The 16,152-nt window shown below is 47.6% G+C and overlaps 1 protein-coding gene and 1 pseudogene across 1 annotated transcript in view; one reads left to right on the top strand and one right to left on the bottom strand.

The window, feature by feature from the left end:
* The window catches only part of SLC22A23 (solute carrier family 22 member 23), a 284,246-nt gene extending 270,743 nt beyond the window's left edge, over positions 1–13,503 (bottom strand). The window contains exon 1 of the mRNA XM_075554136.1: positions 12,853–13,503. Within this exon, the coding sequence (XP_075410251.1) occupies positions 12,853–13,503 (651 nt within the window). The remainder of the gene's footprint in view (positions 1–12,852) is intronic.
* LOC142453113 (large ribosomal subunit protein eL13 pseudogene) lies at positions 5,536–7,644 on the top strand (annotated as a pseudogene).
* Positions 13,504–16,152: the final 2,649 nt, after the last annotated feature.

Here is a 16,152-nt window from a genome sequence, read left to right as displayed (position 1 = left end):
TTTCTTCATCAGTTCTCTTTTAGACACTTACAGCAACCTCTTTGTCAAAACTGAGATCTACCTATAAATGAAGACACACAAGGAAGCAACTGAGAAATTAAAAGAAATCACAATTATTCTTACACCACCATTCAGTTCTATTCTAAAAGCATTATCAGAAGATACACATATCTAAAATAAAAACTAGAACCCCTTATTGCCTTGATGATATCCAGTTTTAAAGAGTTACTTCTTATTGGACTGCCCAGAACACTATTAAGGAGACGTCTTGTCTGAAGGTGAATGGAGGAGTTTTGATGACTCGCCACATCATCTAGCTCCAGAAAATGACAGCACTGTGGGAAGACCCCTATAAAAACTCATCCACTTATTTCCTATTGCTCCAGGATGAGCTCTAGTCAGAATGTCTTGATTCATTCGTAAAGATGTTCCCATCTCAGCAGATCAGATAGGACAGCCTACAAAGAACTGGAAGCTCTTCGCTGGTTTCCACGAATTCAGGAGCAAGTACTGAATTCAGGGTCGTAGGGTAACACAGACATAGATAACTGAGACCACTCCAAAGGAGGAGAAGTACAGCTGGGGGAGGCCACATGGACGGCTCGGGGAAGAAGTGAGCTTGGTGAAGCAGAGTGAACAGCAGCAGTGATCAACGTGGCACACTTGCTTTCAGGGGTGCCATTATGACATGGTGCCAAAGCACAGGCAGGAACTGCTGGCCTCTAACTCCCGTATGACTGTAGTCTATTCTACAGAGGAAGCCAACTCATGTCTGCTACCCAGTGAATATGAACTCTGCTTACATTTTGTCCTGTAAACTGTACTTGCAGCTCTGTATAGAAGAGATCTTATTTTCGACTGCTAAAAACACTAATAGCCAGTTGTTGTCAAGATAATTCCAACTCATGGCAGCCCCATGTGAACAGAACTGCTCCATGAGGTTTTCTTTCTTTCTTTTTTTTCTGCTAGGTTTTCAAGTCATTTTGAGAAGTTGCTTACGGCACTACTATTTCTTACCCTCATTGGGAAGGTTGAGACCCGCTGCTGTAAGCCTTGATAGAAGCAGCCAGTCGCATTTCTCTCCTTTGGAGTGACTCCTGGGTTAGAACTGCTGATGTTGCCATTAGAAGCTCAAAGCATAAGCCACAATACCACCTTGCTCATAAAATGTCTTAAACATTCTGTTTAGCTGAGGCTCACATCCCATAAACCAGAGGCCAACACCAAACTGAATGTCGAAGACATGGTTATGAGCAAGTCCAGGAACCCTAGTAGGATAGTGGCTGAGCTGCTATCAAGGTCAGCAAGCAAGGTCAGCAAGGTCAAGCAAGGTCAGCAAGCAAGGCTGCTAGCAAGGTCAGCCGTTCAAACCACCAGCAGCTCCGAAGGAGAAATAGGAGATTTCCTACTCCCACAAAGAGTTAAGTCTCGGAAAACCTACAAGGCCACTTCTACCCTGTCCTATGAGGTCGCTATGAGTCAGATTGAGTTGATGGCAATGAGTCTCAGTTTGATGAGCAAGTCCACGCCTCCTTGAATTGCAGTTCAAAGCTTCTCAAATGTTATTCACCTTTGCAGCAATTTCTCCTAATAGTTTCAATAAAAGCGTAAAACAAAGAAACAAAACCCTAAGGCCCAGATACAACTATTATACAGACTGAAGTATCTGTATTCTGAAAATAGTAGAACAGAAAGCATGAGGATTTTTTTTCTCAGAATATTCTAGGATTATACTGCTCTAAATCTAGCATCCCACTACTTTTCTGTCAGATGTTCACACTCTGGTGGCTTGTCTATTGGTGTGATGCTAAAAGCTATTGTGTTAGTCTAGGTAGACTAGAGAAACAGATCCAGGGAGACTCATATGTGTATAAGAAAGAGCTTTACACGGACGATCACATGAAACACGTCATTTCATGGGAAGAGCTGGAAGGATCATGTTAACCGAGGTAAGCCAAACTCAAAAAGACAGGTATAACATGAGCCCCCTGAGGTAAGTACAATCAGCATGCCAGGAATAGAAGAATAAACACCTATCTCGCAATAAACGGGTGGAAGCGTAGATAGTTGGAGGGAGGTCAGGCCACAGCTAGGGAGGTACATGAGAGCCCAGCATAAAGAAGGGGAAGTGGGGCAGGTGGAGGGAGAAGCGGGGTGGGGAGAAACTGAATTGATGGCATGGGGGGAACAGGGTACCAACCCACCCGGGGGTAGAGTATTGCTTGTGTCCCCACAGAACTGGAATGTGCATACGGACCCTACCATGACACACCAAACCAGGAGGACAACGTAACGCACAGAGGAATCCACAAAGAGACTGGACCATGCGCCGGCCCTAACCAGAATTAGCCCGACCCCCACCATGGAAGGGAGTACCACAGAAAATGAAAATAGATCGTCTGGTGTGGGAAAGGAACTGAGCTACCACACCACACCCAGAAGGAAGCTGAAGCAAAGGAAGGAAGAAGAACGGAGCGGAGCACACCTGGGCCCACCAAGCTCAGAGGACGATAGCCCGGCTCGGAGGGCCCAATGTACAGATAGGGGCATATAGCCGGCCCTGTGGCGAGATGCGACATCCTGCACTGACCTGTGGCCCTACACGGGACAGCACTGGAGACACAGTGGGGGATGTGTGACTGAGCTGACCCCACCACACTGAGGCAAAACACTAGGGGCAGGCAATCGAGTGGCAGGGGAAGCAGAGCAAGGAGGTCCCGAGGGAGTATAAAGGATGGACGTTGAGGCCAGGACATGGCATCCCATCAGACTTGTCCGGAAAACACTCCTAAAGGTCAACAAACAGACCTTGAACTACTAACAGGCTTTTTTTTTTTTTTTGCTGTTTTTTTTTTTCTTTTCTACTCTTCTTTTAAATTTTGTGTGTCAGTGGCTTTTTTGTTTGTTAGCTTGTCAGTGTTGCTGCCATCGTGGCCATGTTCCTATGTGCCACTTTGGTGCTGTCAAAGGGATCCCCAATTTTATGCACATATTACTATATCTGCAGGTCCACCTAGATAAGATAGGCTGGACAAACAATGTGAGAAGAAAATAACGGGACCAACAGTCCCGGAGGGACATGAGAGCGTGGGAGGTAGGGGAAGGGAGGAGGTGTTGGGCAACCCAGGGACAAGGGAAAAACGAGTGGTTCAAAACCAGTGGCAGGGAGGGGATGGGAGGACTGGTAGGGAGTCCAGATCTTCACTTGCTGATGGTGTACAACTCAACGTGAAAAGAAACCACAACAAAAGCCTAAGATTTGGAACACTGAATATGCTAAGAATGAATCTAAAAATTTGGAAGTAGTAAAAAATTAAATAGAATACATAAAGATTGATATTCTAGGCATTGGTGAGCTAAAATGAACTAGTATTGGCAAATTTTAATGAGAAAATTACATGGTTTACTATTCTGGTGTGTTAGTCTGGGTACTTTAGAGAAGCAAACCCACAGAAACTCATGTATAAGAGAGAGTTTTATATAAAGGTTAAGTGAACATCAAGAAAACATCCCAACCCAGTTCTGTCCAAGCCCACAAGTCCAACATTAACCCATATGTCCAACACCAATCCACAAAGTCCTCCTCCATCTCACAAAACACACTCAATGATGCCGACTGCAAGAGGAAAGCTGAGTCAGTGAATTTGTAAGCATCTCAGCACTGGCAGGGGTGCAGGGGTCTCTACATGGGTGCTCCAGCACCCAGGGCTGCATCGGGGTAGGTCTATGTAGCTTCTCCTCAGGGATGTCTTGCAGCAAGTGAGCCTTGCCAGCTATAGCAGGCAACTGGCTAAGGCAACTTCACCCTGATCCGACCATCAGAAAGCAAGAGACCCAAGAACTCGAAAGGCGAGGCTCACCAAGCCATTTATCTCTCCACCCTTCAATTAACCCCACATGTGCTTACCAGCCAGGTTGGCACAATAAATTAACCATATCAGCTGGGAACAACAAAATCTAGGGGAATGGTGTTGCATTCATCCTCAAAAAGGACATTTTAAGATCTATTTTATATCTATACACTTTCTAGGATATCCAATAGGATTATATCTATACACCTTCAAGGATATCTAATCAACACAATTATTATTCAAATTTATAGACCAACCAACAAAGCTAGCGATGAAGACGTTGAAGAATTTTACCAATGTCTTTAGTCTAAAATTGACTAAACATACAATCAAACATACAATCCAGATGTACTGATAGTCACTGGAGATTGGAATGGAAATGTTAGATACAAAGAGGAAAGAACAGTAGCTGGAAAATATTGTCTTGTTGATAGAAATTAATCTGGATATAGCATGATTGAATTTTGCAAGACTTGTTCGTAGCAAATACCCTTTTTCAAAAACATAGCAGCAACTATACATGTGAACTTCTTCAGATGGAATACACAGAAATCAAATTGAGTATATCTGTGAGAAGAGACCATGGAGAAACTCAATATCAGCAGCTAGAACCAGACCTGGCACTGACTGTGGAACAGACCATCAATTGCTCATATGCAAATTCAAGATAAAGCTGAACAAAATTTTAAAAAGTCTACAAGAGCCAAAATATGATCTTAAGTCTATTCCACTTAAATTTCCAGAACATCTCAAGAACAGACTTGACACAGAGAATATTGTCCAAGACCTGATACGCTGTGGGAGGATATCGAGATCATCATTCGTGAAGAAAGCAAAAGGTCGTTAAAAAGATGGGAAAGAAAGAAATTATTTAAATGCATGTCAGAAGAGACTGGAATTTGCTCTTAGTCATAAAGTAGCTAAGGCACATGGAAGAAATCATAAAGTCAAAAAGCGGAGCAAAAGACAGCTTGAGAAGACAAAGTAAAAGATTATAATAAAAATATGCACAGCCCTGAAGCTAGAGAGCCAAAAAAAAAAGGAGAAACACACTCAAAATATCCTAAACTAAAAGAATTCAAGAAAAAATTCAAGCCTCAAAATGCATATATATATATATATGCAAAAAATATGGAATGATGCAGGAAGCATCAAGAGAAAATGGAAGGATGACAAAATAACAATCTGTGGATTATCAAGGGCTCATGAGGGAGGGGGGAATAAAAAAAGAGGACCTGATGCGGAGGGCTTAAGTGGAGAGCAAATGCTTTGAGAGTGATTAGGGCAAAGAATGTACGGATGTGCTTTATACAATTGATGTATGTATATGTGTGGATTGTGATAAGAGTTGTATGAGCCCCTAATAAAATGTAAAAAAAAGAAAAGAAAATGATGAGGGCAAAGAATGTACAGATGTGCTTTATACAATTGATGTATGTATATGTATGGATTGTGATAAGAGTTGTATGAGCCCCTAATAAAATGTTTTAAAAAATTAATTTAAAAAAAAGGGAAAATGGAAGGAATACATAGTCACTTTATCAAAAATACCAGTCAGCATTCCACCATTTCAGGAGGTAGCATATGAGCAAAACCCAACAGTGCTGAAGAAAGAAGTTTAAGCTGCACTGAACGCATTAGCAAAACAAACAAGGCTCCAGGAATTGTTGAAATATCAGTTGTAATGCTTCAACAAGCCGAGGAAGCACTGGAAGCCCTTATTCATCTCTGCCAGGTAATTTGGAAGACAGTTACTTGGCCAGCTTGCTGGAAGAGATTCGTACTTATACCCATTCCAAAGAAAAGAAACCTGTCAGAATGATCAAACGATAGAAGAGCTATTAATGATAACTCTTGCTCACATGCAAGCAGAATTTTACTGAAGATCATCCATCAATGGTTGCAGCAGTACATTGATAGGGAGTTGCCTGAGGTCCGGGCCAGATTCAGAAGAGGATGTGGAGCAAGAGATACCATTGCTGATGTCAGATGGACTTTGGCCAACAACAGATATAGCAGAAAGATGTTTACCTGTGTTTTACTGTGTGGACCATAATAATCTGTGGATCACCTTAAGAAGAATGGGAATTCCAGAACACTTCATTGTGTTCATGGAGAAGTTGAACATGAATCACCAAGACACAGTTGTGTGAACAGAACAAAGGACGCAGCATGGCTTAAAACCAGGAAATGTGTGTGTCAGGGCTGAGTCCTCTTGCCATACTTACTTAATCTGTATGTGGAACAAATCATCAGAGAAGCTGGCATGTATGAAGAATGGGGCATTAAGATTGCAAGAAGGCTTATTAACAACCTGAGGTATGTAGATGATACAAACTTGCTTGCTAAAAGTGAGGAAGACTTGAGGCACTAGCTGATGAAGATAAAGAATTGCAGCCTTCAGTGTGGATTACAACTCAATGTCAAGAAGACCAGAATCCTCACAAGTGGACCTAGAGGGTAACATCGTGATAAATGGAGAAAAGTGTGGAAAATCAGCAAGAATGTTACTTTGAGGACTAAGGGAGGTGGGGGGGGGTCTCACCAAGCCATGGTATTTTCAGTCACCTCACATGTAGTGAAAGTTGGACACCGAATAAGGAGGACCAAAGAGGACTAGATGCATTTGAATTCTGATATTAGTGAAGAATTTTGAAAGTACCATGGAGTGCCAAAAGAAGGAACAGGCCTGTCTTGAAAGAGGGTATGGCTCGAATGGTCCTTGGAGGCAAGGATGGCAAGACTTTGTCTCACATACTTTGGCTAGGTTATCAGAAAAGATCAGTCCCGGAGGAAGACACCGTTTCAGTAAATGGGAGGGGGGGCAGTAAAGTAGAAGACCCTTGACAACACGGACTGACACAGTGGTCCCAGCAATGAGCTCCAACATAAACACAATTGTGAGGACAGCACAGGACCTGGCAGTTTTTCCTTTTGCTGTCTGTACGGTGGCTATGCCTCAGAATTGACTCAGTAGTACCTAACAACCGTAACAATCAAGTCGAACTGTATAGAGCTTTATATAACTTCTACTCTTGAGTTCCAAAAAAATGATTCACATTACTTGCCTAGGATATTTAAGCAACACTGAGGTGGACTTATAGGACAAAAGTCAGTAATCTTCTTTTTCCGCTCTGCCGTTCCACCTGGAGGCGGGCGTAGGTAGCCATGGCGCCCAGCCGGAATGGCACTTCCACAAGGACTGGCAGCAGTGTGTGACCATATGGTTCAACCAGCCGGCGCGGATGATCCGCAGGAGCAAGGCCCAACAAACTAAAGCCCACCGCATCGCCCCACAGCTTGCGTGCGTCCAGTCCGGCCCGACATCCGGCCCATGGTGCGCTGCCCCACAGTGCGCTATCACACCAAAGTCCATGCTGGCCTGTGCTTCAGCCTGGAAGAGCTGAGGGTGGCCGGCATCCACAAGAAGGTGGCCCGCACCATCGCCATCTCCGTGAACCCTGGAGGCTGAACAAGTCCACCAAGTCCCTGCAGGCCAATGTGCAGCGGCTGAATGAGCCCCGCTCCAAGCCCATCACCTTCCCCAGGAAGCGCTCAGCCCCCAGGAAGGGAGACAGTTCTGCGGATGAACTCAAACTGACCACGCAGCAGACTGGACCTGTGACGCCCATCGGAAATGTCTACCAGCAGGAGAAAGCCCGGGTTATCGTGCAAGAAAAGAAGGACTTCAGGGCCTTCGCCAGTCTCCACATGGCCCGTGCCAACGCCCGGCTCTTTAGCATCGGAGCAGAGAGCCAAGGAGGCTGCAGAGCAGGATGTGGAGAAGAAGTAGGGTTGTGTCTGCCAGGTCCTTTAATAAATAATCCCAAGCCTCACCCTTACCCCCACCCACCCCCCCAAAAAAAGTCAGCTACCTTTGAGAATTCATGGGGAACATAAAAAACACCAGAACACTGAAGATAAATTTCAAATATGGGAAAGAGCCGAAACTGGAAATTTTAGTTGGAATTATGGGCAAAACTTTAGGGGAGATTCATAGAAGTGTTGCCCATTAGGAACCAACAAGGATTCACTCAGAATGGGAAATTAGTTGTGCAAATTTTCTAAGTAGTGTATTTAGTATGGAGGGCAGCACTGGAGACACAGTGCGGGAATTGTGCCTGGTCTGAACCCCAACTCCAGGGCATAACACAAAAGGAGCACGACAGAGCAGCAAGGGGAGCAAAGCAACAGAGTCCCCAAGGAATTCTGAAAATAGGCTTTGGTCGGCATGGCACTGCATCAGACCCAATTGGAAAACATTCATAAGGGTCAGCAGACAGACCAGGAACTATTCACAGGCAATTTTTTTTCATGTTTATCTATATAAGATAAGCAGGATAAACAATCCCAAGGAGAAACCAACAGGATTGATGGTTCTGGGGGGATAAGGGAGAGTAGGAGGTGGGGGAAATGAGGGGGAGCCAACAAACCCAGGGACAAAGGAACCAGAGATCTAAAATTGATGGCCAGGAGGGCATAAAATGCCTGGTGGGGTTCAATCAAGTGCAATGTAGCTGAGAGGAAGTACAGAAAGCCAAATGAAGGCCGAACATGATAGTGGGACAAGAGGAAAATAAAAGGAAATAGAGGAAAGAACTAGGAGGCAAAAAACACTATAGAGGTATAAACATAGGCATGGACATATGTAAATATTTTAATATATAATGATAGGGATATAGGTCTATGTCCACATATTTATAGGTTAAGTATTAAAAAAGCACATGGACATTGGGCCTCTACTTAAGTCCTCCTTCAATGCGAGAACACTTTGTTCAAATAATCTGGCATTCTGTGATGGTCACCTTTCTGACACAATCACTGAAGACAAAATGAATGCATAAGCAAATGTGTTGAAAAAAGCTGACGGTGCCCAGCTATTGCAAGATATAGCATCTAGGGTCTTAAAGTCTTGAAGTTAAGCAAGTGGTCATCCAGCAGGGAAGCAGCAAAGCCCACATGGAAGCACAGCAACCCACGTGATCACAAGGTGTTGATGGGATCAGGCATCAGAAGACCCAAAACAAACTACCATTTCGATACGAACGAGGGGGTCAGATAGAGACTCAAAGCCCATCTGTAGACAATTGGACATCCCCTCACAAAAGGGTCACAAGGAAGGGACGAGCCAGCCAGGGTGGAGTATAGCACTGACGAAACACAAAACATTCCTCTAGTGCTTTAATGCTTCCTCCCCGCTATCATGACCCCAGTTTTATCTTACAAATCTGGCTAGACTAGAGCATGTACACTGGTACAGATAAGCGCTCTCGACATACAGAATCCAGAACAGATAAACCCCTCAGGATCAATAATAAGAGTAGTGATACCATGACAGTAGGGGGAAGGTGGCGGAAGAAGAGGGAACCAATCCTACACTACCACCACCACCACCACCCCGCCCGGTGGGGAGAACAACAGAAATGTTGGTGAAGGGAGACAGCAGACAGTGTAAAATATGAAAATAAAAATAATGTATAAATTATCAAAGGTTCACAAGGGTGGGAGAGTGGGCTAGGGAGGGGGAAAGAGAACCGCTGATACCAAGGACTCAAGTAGAAAGAGAATGTTTTGGAAATGACGATGACAACATATGAACAAATGCGCTTTATACAACTGATGTAAGGATTGTTATAAGAGCTGCTAGGGCTGCCAATAAAATGAGCTATTAAAAAAAAAAGAAGAAAGAAATGCATTTAGGTCATTAAAGTTCTTTTTTAGATGACATTGAGCTGGGCAGGAAGTCCCGGTGTGGGGAGAGACGCACGGATCTAGAGTTCCTATGTGGTACCACAGGATCCCGTGCCCCTACGGCAGTCCTCTGTGTGGTTCTGTGTAGGAATTTCTCTTTTAAGGAAGGCACTGACAATATCTGTCAATGTAGCTTGGAGGTAAAATTCGGCCCTATGAAAGTCATTTGAAAATTCAACACCTGGTTGCTGTGCAGAGTATACCTGCTCTTTCAATTCCTGCGACCTGATTCAAACATCAATATATATAAATATCACCCGGGGGTAAGATGACCTTGCACTATTTAACATCCTTAATCAAAGGAAATAACCTATGTGAAATATTTTCAAAACAATACAGGACTACAAAAGAAAGCTATGATTGTAATTTTTGAAGGCATGGAACTTGACAGTGATGCAAATTCTGGCCGTGATAACAAATACCAATGTCCAAAGCAAATCTACATAAATAAACAAAAATCCTAACAGGAAAGACCCAACAACCTAAAATCACTACAGTAGTGTGTGACACAGAATGAGAGAGCCAAGACATGAAAAGGGCATGGAGGTTTCAGTGATCACGGTCCCAAGAAGAGACAGAAGCAGTCTTGTCTCATAAAAATCTTGAAGCAACTGCCCATAGGCTTCATTAATGCAAGCAGGGTGTCGCCCTGTCCTCTCCTTTGCTTGGGCCACCTGCGTCCTGGGTACCATGCGTAAGTGGCACCTATATCAAACTGAGCAATCAACATGGCAAATGTGGTCAAGGAAGGAGGAATGGATGGAGTCGCTAGACATTTTTTAGCCAGGGAAGAACCTACTTTGCTGTCCTTGAGTATTTTTAAATGTCATTATAGGGGGGAAAAGGATAATTCTGAAGAATAAGCTACACAAAAGGCCTGGGATAGCCGGAGTCACCCCCAAAACAGGCCTCTCTTCATGGAAGAGTGCAGCGTGAGCACCCGACCTTGAGTGGAAGTCTTCACATCAGGAGCAGATAACTACACCCCAGGAGGAGACGGAGGCCTGAGTCCTCACATATCTTACACTGAGAAAAACTGTGATTCCAGCTGGCTTGGAAGTGGCGCTGTAAGTGGGGTCGCAATGAGAGAGACGGCAAGGATTGTGTCTGACAGTTCTTCTCCCTTCTCCACCACTTGCCATCCTCCATCAAGCAGTCCAGGGAATGAGCGAGGACATTCTGTGCATGGCATGGCCTGCAGGAATTCTAACATTATAAAGACAATGTGTTAAGATGCTTTGCCAATCAGAAGAGCGTGGTATGGAGCAAGGTAAAAGAATAAAAAGGGCGGTTTCTGAAACATTGCCAGAGCGAAGGAAAGCCTTCATATCTGCTTCCATAGACCCAGGTTATAGGCTTCTGACCCTTCGAGTTTTGACACAAGTCACATTATAGCTACTTATTTGCCATCTGATAATGAGTATTCCAGGATGCACATCCTATCCAGACCTGAGGACATGTATTATGAAATAAAATACTGGGAAAATGCAGTCTTTTATTTAGATTGTATTTTTATAAAAAATCAATGTCTTTTTTCATCTTTAATCAAAAAATGGGTATCTAATTGCTGTTCCAAGGTTGTCATCCCCCAGTCTTACTCTGTTAGCTATGTGGAAACGTAAAACATCTATTAAAACACCCTCAAAAACAATCATCAATGCTATCTTTGATCTCCTCAAATGTTTAATTAGAAACACTCTCTAGTAAATCTCCAAAGTCTGTTTTCAGGAACTACTGAGTTCTCTCTTCCCACCATCCATGGAAGAGAGAATCGCCGTTTCATTGAAAAGGAGAACTTTGGAAAGGAGAGGGTGAGGCAGCGCAGGGAATAAAGGTGAACCAAGCTGGAATTATCTTATCCATTAAATTGAAAGCAGCGTCGACGGTTAATCCAGACAATTCCCGTAGGAGAGATCATTTCTTGCCAAGATGGTACAAGATTAAAACAATGACGTGATGATGTAAGAGTTTCATCTTACTCACCCATGAGTAACATTTATTTACACATTTGAGAGAAAGAATAGAGGCAAATTTGAACTAGACTGTTCAGAATAAACCATCTAAAAGAATAAAGTCTCAGAATAAGAAAAAAGGCCTTTGAATGTTATACTAACAACATAAAAACAAAGGTGGGACGAAAACCACAAATTGGCATAAAATATCTCATATTTTGTAGAAACTGGGCAGAGTTGAATCGATAGCAGCGGGTTTGGTGGGTGTGGGGGAGGCTCTTGAAGAGCTAGGATTAGTTGGTTTTTTTTTAACTGTCCTCACCCCATCTTTCTGCCCCCCTTACACCTGCTCCTGAAGATCCCTCTGCGCCATGTTACACACGATGCAATAGTATCAATGGACTGGATGCTCCGCTGACACTTAAGGGGTCTCTATCCCAGACAAAAGTAGCTAAAGGGACCCCAAAAACACCTAACTGACTTATCTGTAAAGCCTGCCAATACACTAGAGATGTTTGCTAAAGAAACCACTGGCAGGGAACACAGAGATGGGTAAAGCCTAGCACCAAAGGGGCTGGTCTTTGGAGAGAAAGTAGCTGGGAAGAGAGTTTCAAAGGCTCTGTGCTACTCTGACTTTAAGCAAGTGGTTTAGTCCCCTTCCAAAGCAGACAGGGATGGTGAGGGAGGTCTGCTAGATGAAGGGACATCTGGGGTTAGGACACTTCTAGTGAGTGGCCCTTTTTTGTGTGGCTGGCATAGGGTCAAGGAGACAGGCAGGTCAGAGTCCTGGCCCTGGCTGGGGTAACTAGGGTAGACATTGAAAAGGGGGAGTCGTTCTAGACAGGTAGAAGGGCTGGTTTTAGCCCAGAGGGAGAGGGATGTTCAAGGTTTAGCGGGGAGGGGTCGTTACTGTTTCATCTCCGCACTGGAGCAAAAGTTTCCATGTACACTACATAAAGCTCTGAGGCCCCAAGGAAAGAAAGCCACAGGAGAAGCTAGGGGTCTAGGTACAGTGTTACTGTAGACGGTGTGAAGCCCTCTCTTCACACTCCAGTAAACGCACATCAATTTTGGCGACTGTTAAGAGTAACTGTGGGATGCCTGGACACACAAACTGTCAGCATTTGGGAAACTTGGACTCTTGTCCCTGTTGCCCTGGCATCGGCCCTACGTCTGCCTGGAAGGAGGCAGACGGAAGGGTAGACATGTCCCCCGGGTCCCCAGCATTGGGGAGGTGGAGGGAGCTGTGTCTACCTGAAGAGGGCAGGACCGTGGGCCTGAGCAAGGGCAATCCTTACCTTGCTGACCACATTCTGGACCAGGCCGGTCCGGATGCCATAGTCCCAGGCGTGGCAGTCGCAGTGGGAGGCGTTGTCCCCCCTGTCCGGAGGGGAAGGCAGGGGCGGCGTGTCATCCCCCGCTGCACCGCTGCTATTGCTTCTGTTGGCTGCCCCACTCCAGGAGGCAGCGGGAACGGTGGGTGCTGCGGGGCTGCTCCAGTTTGCCAGGCTGCTGGTGCTCCACCGGTCCGGGGCGGCGGCCCCTTTGCCAGGCCCGCGGCACCAGAAGTGCGGCTGGTCCAGGAGGAAGGAGTCCGAGAACTGGCTGAACCCGATGAAGAGCGCCGGAATCCAGGTGAGCAGCACCAGGGTCCTCTGGTAGCCCCCGCCCAGCCCCCCGAGGAAGGGCAGAACAGAACCATCGTAGTCCAACAACAGGACGCTCGGTGCCGACGCCGACGCGCAGCAGCCCGAGTGCGGGACGCCGGCGGCTGAGGCAGGAGAGATCGGGGGCAGCGACTGGATCTCCCCGTCGCTGGCTCCCCGGCAGCCCCCTAGGGGCGCCGAGGCCGCCGCGTCCCCGGGCGGCAGCGAGCCGTTCTCCTCGCTCGGAGGCTGGTGCCGCCCGGGCCCGCCGGCCGTGGCCTCTCGTCGTCGGTCTATCGCCATGGCCCAGGCCCGCGGCGCCCAGAGGGGCGCATAGAGGGCGGTGGCGCCCGGAGCAGAGCGCGGCGCGCCCGAAACCGCAGCCCGCTGCGGTCGCCCCGCAGGACCCGGAGGCGCCCTCGGCCGCTCGCGCGCTGCGTCAGTCAGTCAGTCAGTCCCCATGTCAGCCGCGCTCCAGGCCGGCCCGCTGGACTGCGGCCCCGCTCCGACGCCCGCGGCGGGGGCGGCCGGCGCGGCCCCTCACCCGCCGCCGCTCATGGGGTCGCCCGGCGGCGCCTGGCTCGGGGCGGCTCGGGGCCGGCGGTGGCGGCGCGCAGCGGCAGCGGCAGCGGCGGAGCCGGCGCTGGGGGCTGCTCTGTGGCGGCTCGGCTCGGCGCGGGCACGGCCGCGGGAACGCTCGGGCGGCGGCGGCGGCGTGCTCCTGGGCCCCGCGTCCGGCTCCGGGATGGGCTTCTCGGACTTGGGCGCCTCCCGGAAACCGGGGACTCGAAGGCCACCTGCGGAGCCGGCCTCGCGCTCTGGCCCCGGAGCCCGCGCCGGCCCGTCCTCCCCGCCCTCGGCCGGCCGGCCCGCCCCCACCGCGGCGGCGGCGGCGGCGGCGGAGGTAATCGCGCCACCTGGTCCTGGGCGCCAGCGCCCCCTCCGGTCAGACGCGCCGCCGCGGTGGGGGCTGGAACGGGACGCGCCGGGAGCCTGACCCGAGAATCCCCTCCTTGTCACCTGGTGCTGGGCGGGACCAGCAGGAGAGGAGCCTCCTCCGGGCCTGGGCGCTGGGGGCGCTGGGGGCGGTCGCGGGGTTCTGCAGTCCCCGAGCTGGGAGGGAGGCTGCGGGGGGGGGGGGGACGGGACATGGCACAATGCAAACAAGCAAGCGCGCGCACACACACACATACACAGCACAACACATGCATACGTACACCACACACACACACAGAGCACACACACACACAGCGCACACATACAGAACACACACAGCGCACGCATACACAGCACACACCTGCATACGCACACCACACACACACACCTGCATACGCACACCACACACACACACACATACACAGAGCACACACACACACAGCGCACACATACAGAACACACAGCGCACGCATACACAGCACACACACACACACACACACACACATACACAGCACACACACTCTCTCGGGAACCACAACTCAAGGGTCGCCGGCCCTCAGGGGCCACCAGCTGGCGCGTCTTTGATATTTTGCGGTAGATAGCGGCCAATTTCACTTCGGATCACCCGCGACCGTCCCCAGCAGCATCCCTTCCAAAATGTTACTTCCCTCCCTCCCCCCACTCCAACATGAATGCTTCCCAAGAGCGTGGAGAGGGGGACCTAGCTGAGGACAAGGGACATGTGCTGTATAAGTATGAGTGGCGACGGCACACCCCACCCTGCCCTAAATCTTGAATTCATATTTCAAACGCGTAATACACGGGCGCGCATATCAGCACGCGTCCAGATCCAGACAAGCTTCCCTTCCCGTCTCTGACGCGGGCCCCAGCCCTGCGCAGCCAGTGCTATATAAATAACACGGAGCCTGCGGCAAACGGCCCATTAGCATATCTCCTCCTTGCACACAGGCCAGGACCACGATAATTGCGAAGCACCTTTTCACCGGAGCGCCCTCACATGCCAGCGCAAACTCAGTCTGAGTTTATTCATGCAATGCTTAGATGGAGCCGCCCGTGCCTAGTCCAGTCTGGGACAAAAAATGAAAACAGACATGCTTTTTACTGTGCACTCTAAAATCCATGACCCTGCTTATGCTCTTTTTGCGTTCTCTGTTAGTTGTTCGGCTAAACGTCATTTAATTTGGTGGAATTTTAACCCAAATTCGCATTTTGTCATGGGCAACAGCGCCTAATTACCATGGCAAACATGGGAACAGGCGATTCTGTTTTAAGAGGAGCCCATTGCTGCAGTCTAGAGTTGAGGAGGCCATGCGCCTCCCTGAGTGCCTGAAAAGAGATTAGATAACAATGGGTAGAAGGGACTCAAGAGCGCTGCAAGAGGACACCAAACCTCTGAGAAATGGGTCATTAAAGTCACACATACTTAAAGAGTGCTTTGAAGGTGTCAATTGGGAAGGTGGTAAGGGTTTTTTTTTTCCTAACTTCAGATTCCTCTGGACTTTTTCTTGTCCTCCCTCTCCCCCCACTCTCCTTGAAAGAGATGATGTGTGCAAAATGTTCATTCCCAGAATAAGTGCTCAATAAATGTTAGCCACTCACTACCGCTCCCCAGGCAGTGCAAGCAAGTGTCGGACTACTAACTGAAAAGCTGAAGATTCAAATCCACCCAGAGACACCTTAAAAGGCAGATAGGGTGATCGACCTAAAAAACAAAACAAAAACACAGCGTTGAAAACCCCATGTATAAAAGTTAACAAACAAAAACGTATGCAAGGAAATTCTACTCTGACAAGCGTGCTGTCTCCATGAGTCCCTTCACTTCAAAGCCATTGGTTTGGTTTTTCAAACCTGCTGTTACTATTATGTGCAATCTGCATCTCTCCTTTTTATTTCTATTTGTTTATTTATTTTAATTCCAAGATAATTTACAGCAGGGTATTTCCTTTTCAATGACTGACTTTCCCAGATGAGGTCTCCTTAGTGTTTGACTTTGCC

Source organism: Tenrec ecaudatus, chromosome 7, assembly GCF_050624435.1.
Source record: "Tenrec ecaudatus isolate mTenEca1 chromosome 7, mTenEca1.hap1, whole genome shotgun sequence".
Classification (NCBI taxonomy): Eukaryota; Metazoa; Chordata; class Mammalia; order Afrosoricida; family Tenrecidae; genus Tenrec; species Tenrec ecaudatus.
This window is presented reverse-complemented; position numbering and strand designations above follow the sequence as displayed.